The 21,698-nt window shown below is 35.5% G+C and overlaps 1 protein-coding gene across 1 annotated transcript; it reads left to right on the forward strand.

Annotated features, from left to right (window-relative positions):
• Positions 1–897: 897 nt before the first annotated feature.
• mdm2 (MDM2 proto-oncogene) lies at positions 898–13,723 on the forward strand. The gene is made up of 13 exons (XM_037761178.1): positions 898–1,055; positions 6,007–6,044; positions 8,362–8,429; positions 8,520–8,594; positions 8,728–8,861; positions 9,399–9,448; positions 9,647–9,705; positions 10,133–10,223; positions 10,306–10,502; positions 10,586–10,723; positions 10,903–10,974; positions 11,061–11,247; positions 11,466–13,723. Exons 3-13 carry the CDS (start codon positions 8,379–8,381, stop codon positions 11,960–11,962), a joined length of 1,551 nt encoding a protein of 516 aa, XP_037617106.1. The 5' UTR covers positions 898–1,055; positions 6,007–6,044; positions 8,362–8,378; the 3' UTR covers positions 11,963–13,723.
• Positions 13,724–21,698: the final 7,975 nt, after the last annotated feature.

Below are 21,698 nucleotides of genomic sequence, written 5' to 3' on the forward strand. Positions count from 1 at the left end.
TGGTACTACAGAGCTGTCAATCAACTGCATGATCAGATTTTTTTTTTTTAACAAACCCCATCGCAAGCAGATAAATGTTAGCATTTTGTGGCTTCCATCTAATTAAATTGTAAAGACTAAACACTTGTTTTACATTAGTGTTAACGGGTCAATTATCAGAGCACAGTAAAACCGGAGATGATGTTTTGTAATACGACAGAATATTAGGGCTACTGTCAGAAAATCATGAGCTTTTTAATAAATACAGTAAAAAAGGATATATTTTGAGAATAAACTTGTAAAAAAAAGGTCCTAATATTTTTAGAATAAAGTTGTAGAGAAAGGTTGTAATATTTTTAGAATAAACTTTTAGAAAAAGGTTGTAATATTTTTAGAATAAAGTTGTAGAGAAAGGTTGTAATATTATTAGAATAAACTTTTAGAAAAAGGTTGGAATATTTTTAGAATAAAGTTATAGAGAAAGGTGGTAATATTTTTAGAATAAACTTTTAGAAAAAGGTAATATTTTTAGAATAAACTTGTAGAGAAAGGTTGTAATATTTTTAGAATAAAGTTGTAGAGAAAGGTTGTAATATTATTAGAATAAAGTTGTACAAAAAAGGTCATAATATTTTAAGAATAAAGTTGTACAAAAAGGTCATAATATATTGAGAACAAGCTAATTACTAGTGAGGAAAAAAAGAAAAAGGTTAATTATTGTGGTAAATTGTTATTAGCCCAAGCTCTCCATGCAGTGTCAGCGTGGCCGTGTCTAGAAGGTAACCCACAAATTGCGAAATTTGATCTGAGATTCTCAAAAACTCTCGCGAGACTCGCTGCCCGATCCTATACTTAACTATTCCACATCAACGCTTAACCGTTATTTATCATCTCGCGAGAGTTTTTCCAACATGCGGGTTCCCTTCTAGACACTACCGTGCTCTGCCACCAGAAGTGTGTGAAGGAACAAACTGAGCAGTAAACAACAGATCGACTATCAGTGGATCAACTATAACCGCTAAACTGACGGATTAACGCCGTTGAAGGATATTATTTAATCAAGAGTAACAGTCAAGGTAGGTAAATATATATGTATATAATGTTTAAATGTAATTTTTTAGGGTTTTTAGTACTATAACAATAGCAGTAGCACAAGTTAGCATGTGGTGCTAGCAGGCCGAGAAGCCTCGTGTTTTCTTGGCTGAGTAGAGCCGGACAGAGACGCAGCGACGCGGCTTATATTTAACTGTTTTGACACATTTAATTTTGTGTTATTCTGATTTTTTTTTCCAGTTTTAACTAACTAACATTAAGTTAGAAGTGAGTACTGTGTTTTTAACCGGCTAGCTAACGAAATATAATAGTTATTAGTCATTTTCAGGGCTCTTTAGGCAGTGTTTTCCATGTTAACACGTGTTTGTTACTTTGTTATAAGTGTTAAATACTAGCTTTAACATTTAATTTAATTAACTAAAAATGAGCAGACAGACATAAGAAATATTAGCATCCACAGTGATTGGGTGAAAGCTCAATTTAATCCTCAGTAATTTAAGTTTCACTGTATTTTAAGTCCAGTTTTTGTCCATTAATCTTCCATTTATGCACATTATCTTGCATTTATGCACATTATCTTGCATTTGTTGCATCCTGAGAGGGTGAAATAGTTTAGTCTCTATTAGATCTTGTTTAGTTAAATAGAAAGTCTTTAGTGGTGCAGAGAGGAGTGTTTTGCATGCTTACTCTAGTTATCTGATACTAGCTTTGACATTTAATTTAATTTACAAAATAAGAGCAGACAAAAAGCAGACAGAAATAAGCATCATTAGCATCAACAGTTATTGGGTGAAAGCTGAATGTAATTAAGTCTTTTTTAAGTCCAGTTTCTGTAGATTAATCTTCTATTTATGTATCTTGCATGTGTTGTATCCTGAGATCAATCAATCAATCAATCAACATGTATTTGTATAGCCCTTTACAATAACCAAAAGGTACCCAAAGTGCTTTACATTAACATCAAGAAATAACAGGAATAAAAACATATAAAGCACAGGAAAAATGTCACAGCGCTACTAGGTATTAAAAGCCAATCTAAAAAATAGTTTAGTCCTCCATAGATCTTGTTTAGTTACATAGAAAGTGTAGTGGTGCAGACTCAGAGAGCAGAGCGGGATACGTCCAGGCATATTTTCTCTGCATGTGTTTGTGTTGTAATCGTAACAGCTGGGCTGACTCATGCTGTTCATCACTCACTTTTTCTGTACAGTCACTCAGACAGACTGATGCCCAGACATATTCACACTAAAAAGGGGCTAAAGCAGGGCTAAACAGAGCAGCATGGTTTGAGTCTGGGTATGAGTAAAAATAGTAAAAAGATATTTTGAGAATAAACATGTAGAAAAAGGTTGTAATATTTTGAGAATAAACTTGTACAAAAAAGGTATTATTTGTAGAATAAAATTGTAGAAAAAGGTGGTAATATTTTTAGAATAAAGTTGTAGAAAAAGTTGGTAATATTTTGAGAATAAAGTTTTAGAAAAAGGTCATAATATTTTTTAGAATAAAGTTGTAGAAAAAGGTCATAATATTTTGAGAATAAAGTTGTAGAAAAAGTTGGTAATATTTTGAGAATAAAGTTGTAGAAAAAGGTCATAATATTTTGAGAATAAAGTTTTAGAAAAAGGTGGTAATATTTTGAGAATGAAGTTTTAGAAAAAGGTCATAATATTTTGAGAATAAAGTTGTAGAAAAAGTTGGTAATATTTTGAGAATAAAGTTTTAGAAAAAGGTCATATTTTTTAGAATAAAGTTGTAGAAAAAGGTCATAATATTTTGAGAATAAAGTTGTAGAAAAAGGTCATAATATTTTGAGAATAAAGTTTTAGAAAAAGGTGGTAATATTTTGAGAATGAAGTTTTAGAAAAAGGTCATAATATTTTGAGAATAAAGTTGTAGAAAAAGTTGGTAATATTTTGAGAATAAAGTTTTAGAAAAAGGTCATAATATTTTGAGAATAAAGTTTTAGAAAAAGGTGGTAATATTTTGAGAATGAAGTTTTAGAAAAAGGTCATAATATTTTGAGAATAAAGTTTTAGAAAAAGGTGGTAATATTTTGAGAATGAAGTTTTAGAAAAAGGTCATAATATTTTGAGAATAAAGTTTTAGAAAAAGGTGGTAATATTTTGAGAATGAAGTTTTAGAAAAAGGTCATAATATTTTGAGAATAAAGTTGTAGAAAAAGTTGGTAATATTTTGAGAATAAAGTTTTAGAAAAAGGTCATAATATTTTGAGAATAAAGTTGTAGAAAAAGTTGGTAATATTTTGAGAATAAAGTTTTAGAAAAAGGTCATATTTTTTAGAATAAAGTTGTAGAAAAAGGTCATAATATTTTGAGAATAAAGTTGTAGAAAAAGGTCATAATATTTTGAGAATAAAGTTTTAGAAAAAGGTGGTAATATTTTGAGAATGAAGTTTTAGAAAAAGGTCATAATATTTTGAGAATAAAGTTGTAGAAAAAGTTGGTAATATTTTGAGAATAAAGTTTTAGAAAAAGGTCATAATATTTTGAGAATAAAGTTGTAGAAAAAGTTGGTAATATTTTGAGAATAAAGTTTTAGAAAAAGGTCATATTTTTTAGAATAAAGTTGTAGAAAAAGGTCATAATATTTTGAGAATGAAGTTTTAGAAAAAGGTCATAATATTTTGAGAATAAAGTTTTAGAAAAAGGTGGTAATATTTTGAGAATGAAGTTTTAGAAAAAGGTCATAATATTTTGAGAATAAAGTTGTAGAAAAAGTTGGTAATATTTTGAGAATAAAGTTTTAGAAAAAGGTCATAATATTTTGAGAATAAAGTTGTAGAAAAAGTTGGTAATATTTTGAGAATAAAGTTTTAGAAAAAGGTCATATTTTTTAGAATAAAGTTGTAGAAAAAGGTCATAATATTTTGAGAATAAAGTTGTAGAAAAAGGTCATAATATTTTGAGAATAAAGTTTTAGAAAAAGGTCATAATATTTTGAGAATAAAGTTGTAGAAAAAGTTGGTAATATTTTGAGAATAAAGTTTTAGAAAAAGGTCATAATATTTTGAGAATAAAGTTGTAGAAAAAGTTGGTAATATTTTGAGAATAAAGTTTTAGAAAAAGGTCATAATATTTTGAGAATAAAGTTGTAGAAAAGTTGGTAATATTTTGAGAATAAAGTTTTAGAAAAAGGTCATAATATTTTGAGAATAAAGTTTTAGAAAAAGGTGGTAATATTTTGAGAATAAAGTTGTAGAAAAAGTTGGTAATATTTTGAGAATAAAGTTGTAGAAAAAGGTCATAATATTTTGAGAATAAAGTTTTAGAAAAAGGTGGTAATATTTTGAGAATGAAGTTTTAGAAAAAGGTCATAATATTTTGAGAATAAAGTTGTAGAAAAAGGTTGTATTATTTTGGCATATGTTGTGCACAAATCCCTTTTTTAAAAATAAATATGTTTGCAGTGTACTCTTGTTTGTCATCTCACTGAGAATTAGATGTTAAGATTAATATCAAGTTTAGTTTTTCATCACAAGCTCCACAATGTTAATAATCTGTTTACTGTTTACAAGTCCAGGCATATTTTCTCTGCATGTGTTTGTGTTGTAACAGCTGGGCTGACTCATGCTGTTTATCACTCACTTTTTCTGTACAGTCACTCAGACTGATGTCCAGACATATTCACACTAAAAGGGGGGTAAAGCAGGGCCAAACAGGGCTAAACAGCATGGTTTGAGTCTGGGCATGTGTTGTGCACAGATCCCTTTTTAAAAATAAATATTTAGATATTTTTGGAAACCCTCCTGTTTGTCATCTCACTGAGAATTAGATGTTAAGATTAATATGAAGTTCAGTTTTTCATCACAAGCTCCACAATGTGTTGAATGGGTTTTACACAGCATATTATTATTTATTGTAATCAGGGAATGAAATTAGCACCTGCCACCTGCCAAATAACAGGGTAAATGTTGGTTGTGGCAGGTGAACAGTTCAGGTCACCAACCACCATGGCAGACAGGTTTTCCTTATATTAAGAAATATTATTTTTAAAAAGCAATTTTAAAGCCTAAATTAAATATAGGGATTAGGAATTACTGCCAAATTACCCAAATATTTACCTATACATTTATTGGAAATTACTTTATTATAAACATTATTTAATAATTATATTCCGCTATTTCTTAATAGCTGGTAATTTATGTAATACATTTCCAAGAAAAGAATACAAAGTTAATTGATATGCTTTATTTTCATGTCTGCTGGTAAATAGATAATAATTAGCAAATAACTTTTTTTGGAGTTTTCTTTAAAAACTCCCTGAATTATTGTTTTATCAATTTGACTACAAACAGCAGCAGACAGGCTGAGTTTAGTGACATAACAGAACATCCTGACCTGGAGGTCGTGACACCCACATGGGGGTTCACCTCACATGACAGCAGGAGAAAATCTGGGTCAATCCATACTATTACTATGGACTTTCCAGTCAGTCTGCAGTTTGAAATATATTCCTAGGCAGGCTTTTAAATAAAGAAAACAATAAATTTAAAAATGTTTTTGGGTGGGACTAAATTTAATTTGATGGGTGGACCTGATAACTTATGTAGATGGTTGGATTTTTATCTCCAGTCCTGCTGTGGAAACATACTCACATCATGCTCAGATCCATGAGTTAGCCCTCGTTGGCCCTGGTTACTTGATTAGCGTGGTTATCATTACCATGGTTATCCATATTTGACAGTGATGAGTCATCCTGGACTAGTGCTGGCATGTCTACACAGAGGTATGTGATTAAATCAGCTGGTACTGTCAGTTTCACTATGAACATATAACATGCTGCTGCTGACTCAGCCCTGAGTGGCCCTGTTAGGCCCTGATAGGCCCCAGCTAGGCTAGGCTGGGCCTTTTAGACTGGTCTAGTCCTGACATGTCTGAGCAGGTCTATAAGTAGCTGCAGCTCTGCTCTCATCCACACTGGCTGCACTTTATCTGTTTTTATTTTGCACAGGATGGACTGCTGATACTTTCTACTCTGTATATATACTGGTAAGTCTTTTAATTTATATCCAAAAGTACTGTGTACATGATGTATAACTATATATACCAGTAAGACTGATTTAAAAACTGACAAATAACTGTTTCCCTGATAACTTGCTACTGTTTTACACATTTCTGTTGTAAAAAAATGTAATTAAACTAACAAAGTTAGTGGTTTAAGTTGTAGTATTACATATTTGGAGAGTTTTTTTCAGGGGTCATGCATAAGATAAGAGATAAGCTAGTCCTTTATTAGTCCCTCAGTGGGGAAATTTGCAATAATAGTGGGGCAAAGGTCATTGCACTGAACTTTTTATTTACTAATTATTTTATATGTAATTTTGTCTCCATATATGTCATATTGTGACCTATGTATTTATGTAGGATTTGATTAATTTGACCATTTTTTTTAAATTAATCATTAGGCCGGAAAATTGTGAAATGTGCTACATCACAATTTTCAGATAACAAATTCAAATTGTTTTGTCCAACCAATAATTAAAAACCCAAAGGTATATAGGCCTCCACAATTAACAAAAAATGTATCTAAATCGCAATATTTGTTAAAGGCAAAATGTGTATACACCATTTTTAAAGTAAATATTGTGGTCCTGGCCTACATCTTATATTTTACGGACTTAAGAAAACATCTTTGTTTGGTACAGATCCCAATCAAAATAACACTATAATCATTTTAATAGGTTTTTCAATGACAATGAGAATAATGATGTAAAAATGATTATTCCCTCTAATATTGCAAATCATATTGCAATCAGTCAAAATAATTAGATATTTATAATAATTAGATATTTTTTCAAAATTGGCAGCCCTGAAAGGTATTCACAGATAACTAGAAAAAACATCAGATAGTCACATTTTATGCAGGATGCAATAGTGAGCCATCAGCTGAGTCACTATGACTCAGATCCATTGTGGTTTGAAGGGTTTAAAGTGAGACTTTGTGGTACTTTTACTGAACAGCAGCCACAAGTAAAAAATCACATGATGATTTTCACAGTAAATGTACCATAATTTCCTCAAGAATTTGTGAAGTCAGTTGCTTTAAAGTTGTCCTAATCAGTATTTATATGCTAACAAAGGAAATTGACTGTATAATGCGACAGGTGATGCCCAGAGTGGATTCTATAGTGAAAGTATCACCCATCTTTGCAGTTTCCTTCAGCTCTCTGAAGCGTTTTAGCGTCTTTGAACTCATTTGTTTAATCTCAAAGCTCTCATTAGTGTCGTTTCCAGCCAAATGTAACCCACCATACACTTACTGTCCAGCACTATAACAAAAGACAAAGTTAGAAACTAGCTGGCAAACATATGGAAGCATTTTTCTTCTTAATAACAAACTTTTACAAGTCTGCTTTCACAGGGTTTGTGGTTTGAATTCGCTTTTATCTGTTAAGTCACTAATTAAAATATATTTATGTACAAAGGCATTCTCTTAACTTTTATTTTATTGATGGTTTTAATTATTTATATTGTTTTATTTTATGTTTTCTCCTTTGTTAAATGTTGTATAACTTTTAAAACAGTTTTAAATTTTGGGTTGGGTTGTCTTGCCATTTTTATTTTTGTCTCATAAAGCACTTTGTAACGTTATGAAAAGTGCTATAATTAAAAGTGTATTATTGTTTAGCAGGGAAACTTGATATTTTTCTCAGGAGTTGGTGAAGACAAAAACAGAGCTAAAACAGGAGTAAATATTAGTATCCATTAGATTGCCAGAACTCCAATATTTGCCAACGTTGCAGTCTGTCTGCAACAACTTTGTGATAAAACCACAGACAAGTTAATCTGTCATGCTTAAAGAGAATAACAGAAGACAAGAAAAGTCACAAAGACAGCAAACTAACTCAATAATGTCAGTTGCACAACAACATCTATCTGACGTTTGGTAACATTAGCTAAAAGGTTTCCTCAACAACAAAAAGCCTTAAAGGTATTGAAAGCATATCTTCTAAGCATCTTCTAAGCCTTCTAGGCGTAAATATTTTCTCCTGCTTGCTGTAGACAGCAATTTTAGTTGTAAATGGTTCTGTATCGGATTGAGGGCTGTCAGGAGACGTCACACTTCAAATAAACTAAAAGTGGGGTTGATGTGCATGAGGCTGTAGAGTCTCATTCAGCACCATTAGACCTGTAACAAACACTGTCACTACTGCTAGCAATTGGTTAATCATTGCAGCCCTTCATTTTTCAATGGTTAATCCATCCATCCATTTTCTACTTTATAATTAGGAACTATAATTATACTCAGAGATATTACATTGTATTCTATGTGGTACTAATGACGTATTTGTCTGTTTGTGTGCAAAAACAATCAGCTTTACAATGTCAGCTGACGGGGAGCTCAACACTGAAGGCGCTGACGACAACAAACTGGTGAGAGAAACTAGTTATTAACTTCTCTACTGGTTGTTAACTGTTTGTTTTAGGGTTTGACTTAACTTTTTTTTGTTTGTGTGCGTTTAGGTCAGACCAAAGGTGGAGTTCCAAACTTTACTGCAAGATGCCGGCGCCACTAAAGATGTTTTCACCATGAAGGAGGTAAAACATGTCTGAAATATCTACCTAAATCAAGTTCCCTGACCATTTGAATGCTTCATTCAGGAGGCTGTTGTCTGTACAGTGTAGTGTTTGCATGTCTCACATGATACATCTGTGCCGGTGTTTCTCATAGGTGATGTTCTACCTGGGTCAGTACATCATCCAGAAGCAGCTGTACGACCAGAAGCAGCAGCACATCGTCCACTGCTCCCAGGATGCACTGGGGCGGTTGCTGGGAGTCGACAGCTTCTCTGTAAAAGAGCCACGGTGAGAAAGAGAGTAAATAAACACACAAAAGAGGAAGTTGATGATAAATCAACTATTTTAATTCATCGTCACTGTTTGTTTGGTTCCGCTCTGAATGAACGTCAGTTTCCTAAAGGGAAGTTTCTGTCAGTTGTGTAAAGCTTTGTACTTTTAAGTCATTAAACAAAAAACGTTATAAGATAAGCCTTTATTGATCCACAGAGGGGAAATTCAGGTGTTGCTGCAGCATAGGAACAGAAATAGGTACAGATAAATAGAGAAAAGTAAACCAATAAATAATTAGAAGTATATAAAATAAATATAACTATTCAAGAGCACTAACCCGTCCTTGTTCAAATCACTTATCAAAACTCATCTTTTTAGAACCGCCTTCAATGTGTGATTAATGTTTTGTTTACGATGTTCTTACTTATGATCATAAGTATAGTATAATGCATAATAAATAATATAGTAAAATATCTAATAAAATATTCTATGTATTTTGGTGTGTTGCCAGCTCCTGCCAGTGAGGTAATTAAACTGTGTTTCCTGTTTCAGAGTTCTGTTTGCTATGATCACCAAGAACCTGGTGGCCGTGAAGAACCAAGGTAGGACTGCTCTTCTTCCTCTTTGGCTGAATCCAAATGTCACCATACTTTTCAGACTCTATTTAGTGCCTCATGTATTTCTACACTTCTTTTTCTGTCTTCTTATCTTCCCCTTTCTCCTCCTCCTCTTTTTCCATATCCTCCTCTCTCGCCTGCTGCTCAAACAAAACTAAACCCGTCTTTCTCGCTCTTTCATAGATTCACAGACAAGCTTGAGTGAACCACACAGCGACAGTCAGACAGAAAAAGGGACAGAGGTAAGACAGTCTCATAATACAGCTGGGAACGTTTGATGTTGTGTTGCACCTAATTCAAAATATTTTAGGAGCTTATCAGACACGATTATAGTATTTTTAGCACATAATACTTTATAAAGAATGCCAAGGAGCAGCATGAAGTCATGCTAATGTTGGAACAGCAGCAAAATGCAACAATCATAGTGCAAAGATAGTTATTTTAGAGTCTTGATGAATTCATTTTAATGCTGAATTAAATAGAACACATTAACGCTTTAAGAGGACGTAGCACAAAGTGTCCTACAAGGTTTATAATGGACAAAAGCACTGCAAAACAAAACTTGCAGATTTTTTAGTCTGGTGATGTGTATCAAGGTGAACCAAGTTTATTTAATATTTTAGAAGAGCACTACAAGGCAGGAGGCTGACTTTGTGTTTGTGCTCTTAGGAGGCAGATTCAGAAAGCCGCTCTTCATCGCCAGAGAGGAGGGGGAGGCGAAGGAGGAGGAGGAGAAGAAGCTGCAGGAGCAGTGACCCAGGTAAGTTTCTCCTCTGAGGCGCCGCCACGTCATTAAAACTTATAAACAAAACCTTTGATACTAAACTCCACCTTCTCCTCAGGGCCCTCCGACAGTTTAGAGGCCGATGAAGAGGAGGAGGAGTCGGGGGAGGAAGAGGAAGGAGAAGGAGGTAGAAAGAGGAGGAGGTCCGACAGCTACTCCCTGACCTTTGATGACAGCCTGTCGTGGTGTGTGATTGGAGGACTGGCGACCGTACGGGACAGACCCAGCAGCCAATCATCCGACTCACACAGCACAGTGAGTACTATACAAACACACACAGGCTTTTATTTTGTTAATCTTGTATTAGTTTATAACGCAGACTTTGTGTGTGTGTTTAGTCCGGGAGGTCAGAGGTCACGGTTGCAGCCTCAGACTCAGACAGCGACAACTTCAGCGTTGAATTTGAAGTTGAGTCCATCGACTCTGACGACTACAATGAAGATGATGCCGATGCCACTTTGTCTGCAGATGACCAGGTATGTAAACGTCTTGACCCCTGAACCCTAATAATAATAATAAGTCTGGGAACTAGTCGGGTTGACTTCCGGTTTAAGGTCTAAATCTCAATAAGATGATTTAATTATTTTCCAGCCAAACAGTATTGAAATATATGTATCACTCTGATATATTTTTTTACCTTTTCATCTGTGTCCAGGTGTACGAGGTCACCATATTTGAGGCAGAGGACAACGACTCCTTTGATGAAGACACCGAGATCACTGAAGCCGTGAGTCTAAACACACAAACACAAATAATAACCCACATGTTATATACTTCAGGTCTAAACTGTGTGTGTGTGTTTCTCTCTCTCAGGACTACTGGCGGTGTTCGAAGTGTGACGAGCTGAACCCACCTCTCCCCAGAAACTGTCTTCGCTGCTGGACGCTGCGCCAGGATTGGCTGTCGGAGGTGTCCCTCGATATAACGAAGCCCGCCTCCTCCAGTCCTAAAGCCCTGCCGCTGAAGCCAAGCGACCAATCAGCAGCCAAAGAATCTCCAGGTAGGGGAAACTGTACAACTCCTGGGTGCTGCAAAATAATATTAAAATGATACAAGAATTGATATTAGACATTGTTTTAACAACAAAAGGGGAATGTTTAGGGAATTAAAAAAATCATATGGATCAAAAACAGAATTTAAAGGGATAGTTTAGCCTCACTTACTTCTGCACAAACTATTGACGATTGATTGATTGATTGATTGATGTGTCCTCTGAAGGTTCTGATGTCGAAGAGAATGAAGGAGTCGACGTCCCAGATGGGAAAAGAGCGAAAACTCCTCTCCTGTCACAGAGCCTGTCGGACTCTGCTCTCTCTGGTCCGGACTCCCAGGACCTCCTCTCCTCCTCCCAGTCTTCCTCCTCCCAGCAGAAGCTCTGGACTGCCGACTCCCAGCCCTCCTCCTCCTGCTACTCCTCCATGGACTCCCAGGAGCTTCTCCCATCTTCCCCTACAAGTCCTCCACCTCCACTCCCTCCTCCTCCCGTGGTCCCCGAGCTGGAGCGCAGCGTGTCAGCAGAGTGGCGGCTGCCGGACTCGTGTCTGGACCCGTGCCTCATCTGTCAGTCCCGGCCGAAGAACGGCTGCATCGTTCACGGACGAACGGGACACCTGATGGCCTGCTACGTCTGCGCCAGGAAGCTGAAGAAGAGGAACAAGTTGTGTCCGGTGTGCAGGCTGCCGATCCAGTCAGTCATCCTCACCTACCTCAGCTGAGACACCCCGTCTGTCCTCACCTCCATACAGAATTACATTGAATTATTACCTAATTTAAAGTAAATTTTTTAGTTTCACTCATCTGCCTCTGTCCATAGGCACATGTCCGCACTTTCTCTTAGTCTCTGACTCTTTTCAGGAAGCTGGTATCAGCTGGCGTCATTCTACATTTTCTTATTGTCAAAAATAAACCATGAAAAGACCAAAACCAACAATGTTTTAGTCCAAACTCACGATACTTTCTGTCTCCTCTGAAGATGGAAATCTTTAAAAATGCTTCCTCAAACAGCCGAGGACTGTAGTTTTAAAGTAAGGCTGACACAATCTATTAATTTGCCTTTTTTCGCAATTAATTATTTTGTCTTGTGATCGTCAAATGTCCAGTATATGAGAACCGAATATGATGTATTCAAATAGCTTGTTTGGTGCGAAAAATATTTATTTCACAGTGACATAAAACAGGGAAAAGCAGCAAAACATCATATTTGTTTGACTAAATATTAGGGCTGCCCAAGACACTACACGCCCACACGTTGTTGGTTTTGGTCTTTTTATGGGACGTGTTGACAAAAAGATGATTCATCCTTTAAATGATACTTAAACCTCAATGACAATTAAATTTTTTTTCATTCATAAAATAGAGACTCTTGGTCTGTTTTCACCTCTTCTTCTCATCTACTTCAGGTAAACTTACTCATATTAAAAAAACAAAAAGGTCACTCCAAAACCTTCCTGTTTTACCCAAAATTAGATGAAATTATCAACATCTGCTTCATATCTGTTTGAAAGTGAGCAAATATAACTTCCAAAAACTAATTTTACACCATCTTCTATTTCTGAATTTGGGTAAAAAAGCCAAATCGGGAGTCCCCAAAATGTTGGATTGTCCTTTTAAGTCTTGTCTTAACATCTAGTAACGCTGTTTTTTGTGATTGGTAACGTTTTATTTTATGGGTCTATAATTATATATAAACATTTCCTGGAAAGAATTCTCTAATTTGATAAATTAAAGGGAAAAATAGGAATTTCCTCTAAAGAAAAGTTCTGTTTAAACCCAAATAAATAGTTGAGCTATTATTGCCAATTCTACTAAAACACAAAAAACACTTATTTATAACCACACTCATATAATATACTTATTAAACACTGTAGTCTATTTTCCCTATAATGAATAACAAATTACATAATTCTTTCCAGGAGACTTTTTGTAAATAGTTATGAAATTATTCAGATATTGTGGACCCATTAAATAAAGCTTTACCTTTAATTTTACAGGTCTGTCATTTCCTAATCCTGTCATTGAAATTTTCCTGAGGAAAAACATGTAATTTGGTTGTTAAAAAAAGAAGGAATTTCCTGTAAATTGTCGTTAATTTATTGGAAACTTTGTTTGCCGTATACTTTATTTTATTTGTATGCTTGCCTTGCTGTGTGCACTAACTAAAAGAATCTCCAGGTTAAAGTTATACAACATATAATTACCAAATTACATCGTTCTTTCCAGGAAACTTCCAGGGAAATTATTAGGAAACTACATCCCATGAACTGAAGTGTTATTATTAGAAGAGACATCTTCTTTATTGTCCACTCGCGTGGAAATCTTTTTTGGCTTCACATATTTACTTATTTATTAAATGTTTATTTAAGCAGATAGAGACTTTTCTGAGCTCTTTGAATAATAAGATGAATATATGAGATCTATAATATTTTCTGTTTACGATTTTCTGTGAACTGAATAAACTTTAACGTCTGTTGACATGAGCCTGACATTTTTGTGACTTGTTTATTCTGCTTTAGCACTTTTTGTAGATGCTAAACTTGTATATAATATATAAAATATATATAATATATATATATAAAAACATATATACACACATAACCAGTACATATACATACAAATATACGTATATAAAATATTTTTAAATGTAAATTGTATTTAATGTCTATATTTACTTATTTTTAAATTAATTAAATTTATATTTTTCATCTTTTTTAATTTAATTTTTAATTTATTTGTTATTGTTGTTTGTTTTAACTAAGCCATTTTTACATTGAGTCAAAGTGATAATAAATATTAAGTAAAAAATACTTAATTAAAAATAAACAATAGAAATACAAATAAATAAAAATAAAATAAAAAGATGAGATAGAATATATATACAAATATTTATTTAACTAAATTGTATTTCATTTCTTTATTTACTTTTTTTAAATACATTTTTATTTCAATGTTTCATCTATTTTTATTTATTTGTTATTATATTTAATTTTTTATTTATTTGTTATTATTTTCGTTTATTTTAACTTTCTTTTTTTTACATAGAGTAATAGTGATAATATAATATAGTATGACAATATATATAATATTAAGTAAAAAATACTTTGTTAAAAATAACAAATAAATAAAAATAAAAAGATAGAAATAAAAGAGATAGCAATACTGATATAAAATCTAAGTAAAATGAATGAATTAAAAAAATAAGTAAATAAAGAAATTAAATCAAATTTACAGTAAAAGACCAGATTAACAATACCATATTTTTCTAAAAGGAAAGGTATAATTGTTACGTGTATACCCTGAGTTCTGTGACCTATATATTATTAAATGTGTCATTATTAGATAGTTAATGACAATACATTTAAATAAATCTGAGGGGTTGTGAGACGATTAATGGGAGAGAGAAGATACAAAAATGGTGATGAACTTTTCAGAGCTTATTCTAATGGTTCTGATTTTTTTGGTAGAATAAATAAAGTACATCAGAAGATTATACACTGATATTATCCTCAACATTTATTAAAAACATTTAAAGAAATGCAGGCTATCCACTTCTTTAAATGTACCAATACTGCCCCCTTCTGGAGAGAGATCTCTTAAATACCTTAATTGTCTCCATTAGCTGGCTGTCACATCCTCTGCAGCTGCTGACCGTTGATTAATCAGCTGTTAAACTACAGTAACTGACTTCCGGTTGTTTTTGACGCACTGGTCCGTCAACATATACAGTCCGCCCTGTAGTTTTGTGGCGGTACTGAGTTCCCCAGACTTTAGTTGTTCAGTCAGAAGACTGAAAAACAGTTCCCATCCACATAATAATATAAAATAAAATGCCTTCTTAATAATAATAATGAACAAATGCCTCTATATTAACAAACAATTAAGGAAACTGAAATATTGGTTTGTGTTTTTCCTTTTACCCTCCTTTAAAGTTTTCCCAAATAAAATACACTAAAAAAAATGGGTATAAAGGGTTTCATTGAAAATCAACAAATGAATAGAATACAAAAATACAGCCTGCAGGCGTTAGGCTATCGTAAGGCAAGCCAGCTGTTGCACAAATAGCACCTAATCGTCCCAGTGCAGGTAACCTAATTGGTTGGCACTTAACTTGTTTCCCCAACTAGGAGTCAACACTCTCAACAAACAAAACACAAAGATCACAGAATCCCAAAAGGGCCCAAAACAGACCAGAGTTTCTGATAAAGCTGATAACACATGTTGCATTGAGTGAAGGAGAAATCAGATTGACACTCCTCTTTTAAGCCCTACAGAAAGGTGTCGTTACACCCTGATTGGCCAAGAGGGGAATGCACCAAGCTGCTCTCAACTATCATTTAAGAGCCAGTCCCCACACCCTGCGCAACAGGTGAACTGAATAACCCTCTAATCACTCAGCAACTCAACCAAAAAAACACCAGGGAAAAGGGAAACAACAGCAAGCACCAGAGAATTGGCAGCTGCCACAAATCAGCTTACCTGATATTTATCTTAACTGCTAACTTTATCAATACAGAACATAACTTCATGTTATGATGAATCTGCTGCTGTTTAAAAGGGCAGTTCTTCAATGAGAACACAGAGAGGCAGTGTTGTCCTATGTTTCTCTCTTCTTCTTGTTCTTGTTCTTGTTTTTCTTCTTCTTCTTCTTCTTAATAATAATTCTTCTTATTAATATTAATAATAATAATAATAATAATAATGATAATAATAATAATAATAATAATAATAATAATAATAATAATAATAATAACTGGCCCATAATCAGAAATATCAGATTTAAAAGTAGAGTAAAAACTAAAGTTGATCCATCAAATTTAAATACAGTGAACTGTAAATATCAGCAGTTTGTGCTGATCCATCCATCCATCTTCAACCGCTTATCCGGGATCGGGTCGCGGGGGCAACAGCTCCAGCAGGGGACCCCAAACTTCCCTTTCCCGGGCCACATTAACCAGCTCTGACTGGGGGATCCCGAGGCGTTCCCAGGCCAGAGTAGAGATATAATCTCTCCACCTAGTCCTGGGTCTTCCCCGTGGTCTCCTCCCAGCTGGTCGTGCCTGGAACACCTCCCAAGGGAGGCGCCCAGGAGGCATCCGTGCTAGATGCCCGAACCACCTCAACTGGCTCCTTTCGACGCAAAGGAGCAAGGACTCTACTCCGAGTCCCTCACGGATGACTGAGCTTCTTACCCTATCTCTAAGGGAGACGCCAGCCACCCTCCTGAGGAAACCCATTTCGGCCGCTTGCACCCGCGACCTCGTTCTTTCGGTCATGACCCAACCCTCATGACCATAGGTGAGAGTAGGAACGAAGATTGAACGGTAGATCGAGAGCTTTGCCTTCCGGCTCAGCTCTCTTTTCGTCACAATGGTACGGTAAAGCGAATGCAATACCGCCCCTGCTGCTCCGATTCTCCGACTAATCTCACGTTCCATCGTCCCCTCACTCGCGAACAAGACCCCGAGATACTTAAACTCCTTCACTTGGGGTAAGGACTCATTCCCTACCCGGAGTAGGCAATCCATCGGTTTCCTGCTGAGAACCATGGCCTCAGATTTAGAGGTGCTGATTCTCATCCTGACTGCGTCACACTCGGCTGCGAACCGATCCAGTGAGTGCTGGAGGTCGCAGACCGATGATGCCAACAGGACCACATCATCTGTAAAAAGCAGCGATGTGATCCTCAGCACACCGAACTGCAAACCCTCCTCCCCCCGACTACGCCTCGATATCCTGTCCATGAATATCACGAACAGGATTGGTGACAAAGCGCAGCCCTGGCGGAGGCCAACCCCCACCGGAAACGAGTCCGACTTACTGCCGAGGATCCGAACACAGCTCTCGCTTTGGGCGTACAGGGATTGGATGGCCCTGAGAAGTGCCCCCCTCACCCCATACTCCCGCAGTACCCCCCACAGTATCTCCCGGGGGACCCGGTCATATGCCTTCTCCAAGTCCACAAAGCACATGTAGACTGGATGGGCATACTCCCAGGCCCCCTCCAGGATCCTTGCGAGAGTGAAGAGCTGGTCCGTTGTTCCACGGCCAGGACGGAATCCGCATTGTTCCTCTTCGATCCGAGGTTCGACTATCGGCCGAACCCTCCTTTCCAGCACCTTGGAGTAGACTTTACCAGGGAGGCTGAGCAGTGTGATACCCCTGTAATTGGCACACACTCTCTGGTCCCCCTTTTTGAAAAGGGGAACCACCACCCCGGTCTGCCACTAGTTTGTGCTGATATTTATGTTAAATACAGTTAACGTAAATATCAGCAGTTTATGCTCATGTTCTGCAGAAGGAGTTATTGGTGAAATATCTTCACACATAACTTCTGTAGAAAAAAAACTAAGAGTAAATCAGTGTTAGTTTGTGTTTTATTAGTTTAAATAATTCATATATATAATAAAAAAACCCATTTTGATCAGTTTTAGATATATTTCCTCATAAATTAACTCCACAGAGCTCTAATCAGCTCTAAGTGAACAAAACCAATGAACATTCATTAATAATATATAGTAGTAGGCTAGTTGTGAATGTGAATCCAGTGTTTTGCTCTCAGGAGTTTAATGTGTGAGCAGCAGATTTCCTCTGATTGATAAACAGGAGGCTCGTCTCTAAATGAAACTCGGTGTCCTCGCCTCCGGCTGTCTGACGAGTATCACTGGGTTTGATAGTTAAACACCGTTTTTCTGCTTTGAAACATCCACACAGCACTGCTTCTAATGCATACATAATAAAAACTGAAATCTGATGAATCCACTGGAGCTTATTTGTCTCTCAGTGTGACTGAGCATCGGATTTAAGTTCAAAATTGTTGCATTTATGATTTTTCACTGTCTCCTTACCGTATATATTACATTTTGAAAGTTTAGAGAGGCTGCTGTTATTTTATAACTGAGAAAACTTGTTTTGATATTGTGGCGGTACTGAGTTCCCCAGACTTTAGTTGTTCAGTCAGAAGACTGAAAAACAGTTCCCATCCACATAATAATATAAAATAAAATGCCTTCTTAATAATAATAATGAACAAATGCCTCTTCAATAATGAACAAATGCCTCTATATTAACAAACAATTAAGGAAACTGAAATATTGGTTTGTGTTTTTCCTTTTACCCTCCTTTAAAGTTTTCCCAAATAAAATACACTAAAAGAAATGGGTATAAAGGGTTTCATTGAAAATCAACAAATGAATAGAATACAAAAATACAGCCTGCAGGCGTTAGGCTATTGTAAGGCAAGCCAGATCGTTGCACAAATAGTACCTAAACGTCCCAGTGCAGGTAACCCAATTGGTTGGCACTTAACTTGTTTCCCCAACTAGGAGAGTCAACACTCTCAACAAACAAAACACAAAGATCACAGGATCCCAAAAGGGCCCAAAACAGACCAGAGTTTCTGATAAAGCTGATAACACATGTTGCATTGAGTGAAGGAGAGATCAGAATGACACTGGGTGTGCAGTTTCCCTCCTCTTTTAAGCCCTACAGAAAGGGCGTCGTTACACCCTGATTGGCCAAGAGGGGAATGTACCAAGCTGCTCTCAACTATCATTTAAGAGCCAGTCCCCACACCCTGCGCAACAGGTGAACTGAATAACCCTCTAATCACTCAGCAACTCAACCAAAAAAACACCAGGGAAAAGGGAAACAACAGCAAGCACCAGAGAATTGGCAGCTGCCACAATATGATTTAAATCAAGGTCTGGAGGGTTTACAGGATAAAATGAAAGATTAAAATTTAAATAAATAAATAAATAAATAAATAAATAAATAAATAAATAAATAAATAAATAAATAAATAATCATAATTATTATTATAAACACTATCTAAAATAGTCCACATTATGTCAGGAGCAGAAAAATGAAAGACACCAAAACAACAGAAGATTTTCCATTTGTATAAACATCTTTTATTGAATATTTGGACTTCCTAGATCTGGATTTTCTGCCCACTTCTCCACTTCCTCAGAAGACTCACCGATTTGGGTTCCAGACCAGTAAAGACCATTTGGTCACTGGTAGTGCTGTTTCTGTCCGTTTCAACGGTCTAGACTTGGTCCAGGCCGTCCAAAACCATTTGTTTCCTACCATCATGTTACAAGAATAAACAATGGGAACGTTGTATTTGATGTACAAACTGTTATACAATGGTATAAACACATTTAACCCTTGTGATGTTGGTCAAAACATCAGTACCAGTGGGCCGAGTTTCTGTTTAACATTCAAAACCTCTGTTTACTTTGTGCCTCATGAAACAATATCTTTCAAATACGCTTCAGTTGTACATCATTAAAACACACAGATCCTCAAATAGTGGACGAATAAATCTAATTACAGTGAAGCCTCAGTTCCCTGTGCTGATCCCTCATCCTGTCATCACAACATGAACATTTTCCTGTATACCTCTGTGCCTCTGAAAAACACTCAATTAAACATCACATATACAGATCACATCCTTCCAATATTTACCAAACTGTTCTTGAGCGTGGGGACTATACAGATAATATTAAGTGTGTTAGTTAAACCAACACTTTTTAACAGGTTTTGTGCCAATGTATGTATGCTAGATCAATGGTTTGTAAATTAAGTTATCCACAATGTTGACAAAGTATTCTCAACATTTCCCCAAAAAGATGATTACACTAGTTTTAAAATGTTTTGCCAATGGGAAAAGCATCAATCTATATTTTCTTTTGCTTCCATTTTCTTTATTTTGTAATGTTATTTAAGAGTAATTTTGCTAAATTGTTAAATAATCATCTGCATGAAATGACAAAGTATAATAATGGCTATATGACGGTCTAAATTTGTTTTTTTACAAGCTTTAAAAACATCTGACAGTACCAACTTTGCCCCCTCTAAAATACTGTAATCGCTCCGGATTGTGATCTTCCAGTTAAGAACCATAAACATGCTGTAAACCGACACTAAACAACCGATTACACTGTTGTCAGGCTATTGAATAGGTGTTATCAGTCACTTTAAGCCCCATAGATGTGGGTCAGTAGGGGCCTACTACACCCTCTAGTAGGTTTTATCATCTATTCATGTGGTAGATCACCGAAAGACGGAATAAAAGAACAAGACACGCGGCAGTGTTTTTTTATTGCCTAAGCCTAAAGAAGTTGTAGTTTAGTTGCGTAAACCTGAAGCAGTTGTATTTTTATTGCCTAAATCTAAAAAATTTGTAGTTTAATTGCGTAAACCTAAAGAAGTTATTTTTTTGCTGCGTAGACCTAAAGAAGTTGTAGTTTTATTGCGTAAACCTAAAGAAGTTGTAGTTTTGTTGCGTAAACCTAAAGAAGTCTCTTTTTTGTGTTCAAAACGTTAATGTTTCATTCAGTTTTACAACATGTTAGAACGTGTTGCTTTTAAGTTTCACTTTCACTTTTACAACGTAGTAGGTGTAGTAGGCCCCTACTGACCCACATCTATGGTGCTTATAGTGACTGATAATGCCTATTTAATGGCCTGATAACAGTTGAATCGGGTGCACTAAACGTGTATGTATCTATACAGACACCTTTCTTGGCTTTTACTTCCAAATAGACTTTCAGTTCTACACTTTAAGGCACTCGCTGGTGGCAAAAAGAAGGCAGAAAGAAACAAGTGTTGGCAGAGGAATAGAGATACAGTATATCCTCTACATAAATGAGATGTCTCATATTTCACAATTAATAAACTAATTTGTAGAATGAGTAGAGATTGAGCTTCTATGTCAGAAGGATTTAAAAATCAAATGTGGCACTTTACTTTGAAAAGCTGGTGAAGTTTTGCGAAAACTTTTCTTCTTTCGGCACTGAATTTAATATACAATTATTTGTTCCCCTTATTTCTGGCTACACTCATCAAACATACAAATGACAGTCCAAGCCTTAGATATTATGCACACTACAACAACAACACACGATAGTTTCTTGAAATTATTTGGCACCAAAGTGGAAAATTTCTGAGAGAGAAATGCCCAGAAGAAAGCTTGTGAGGAGTAAAATAAAAAAAGCTAAGATGTGTTTATTTCAGTCTTTGTATATGGAGGTCATGTGGTGCCAAACTCGGATGTAATTTGAGACATGAGTACAAAGATACAGCACCAGCTTTAAGGTCGTATTGCTTCAGAATTTAAAGATGCAGTTTGTACCCTAAAACAAAACAGAAAACAAAGTTTCTCTCCCAGAAGGCGAGGGGGTTCATCATTCAACTTACAAACTGCATATTTAATCTTTGATATTAACTCAAGCACTACATAAAGCACGTCGTCTGGGCTCAGAAGGCAACGAATAATGCAGATATATATAATGAATCTATGGTGACAATGATTAATGTGTAGCACAGGAGAAGATAAATGAGTTCATTTACACTTCAGCGACTTAAAACGGCACTTGAACCCAAAGGCTGTTGCAGATCTTGTAATAACTTGGTACACAATTCACTCACTTACAGACTGGTTGGAAATAT

Source organism: Sebastes umbrosus, chromosome 23, assembly GCF_015220745.1.
Source record: "Sebastes umbrosus isolate fSebUmb1 chromosome 23, fSebUmb1.pri, whole genome shotgun sequence".
Taxonomy (NCBI): domain Eukaryota; kingdom Metazoa; phylum Chordata; class Actinopteri; order Perciformes; family Sebastidae; genus Sebastes; species Sebastes umbrosus.

What these genes read in the sequence shown, in the direction of transcription:
- mdm2 (XM_037761178.1), top strand. Translation starts at nt 8,379, where the DNA reads ATGTCAGCTGACGGGGAGCTCAACACTGAAGGCGCTGACGACAACAAA. An exon ending in GCGCTGACGACAACAAACTG is followed by an intron (nt 8,430 to 8,519) that starts GTGAGAGAAACT and finishes GTGTGCGTTTAG; the next exon opens with GTCAGACCAAAGGTGGAGTT. An exon ending in CTTTGTCTGCAGATGACCAG is followed by an intron (nt 10,724 to 10,902) that starts GTATGTAAACGT and finishes ATCTGTGTCCAG; the next exon opens with GTGTACGAGGTCACCATATT.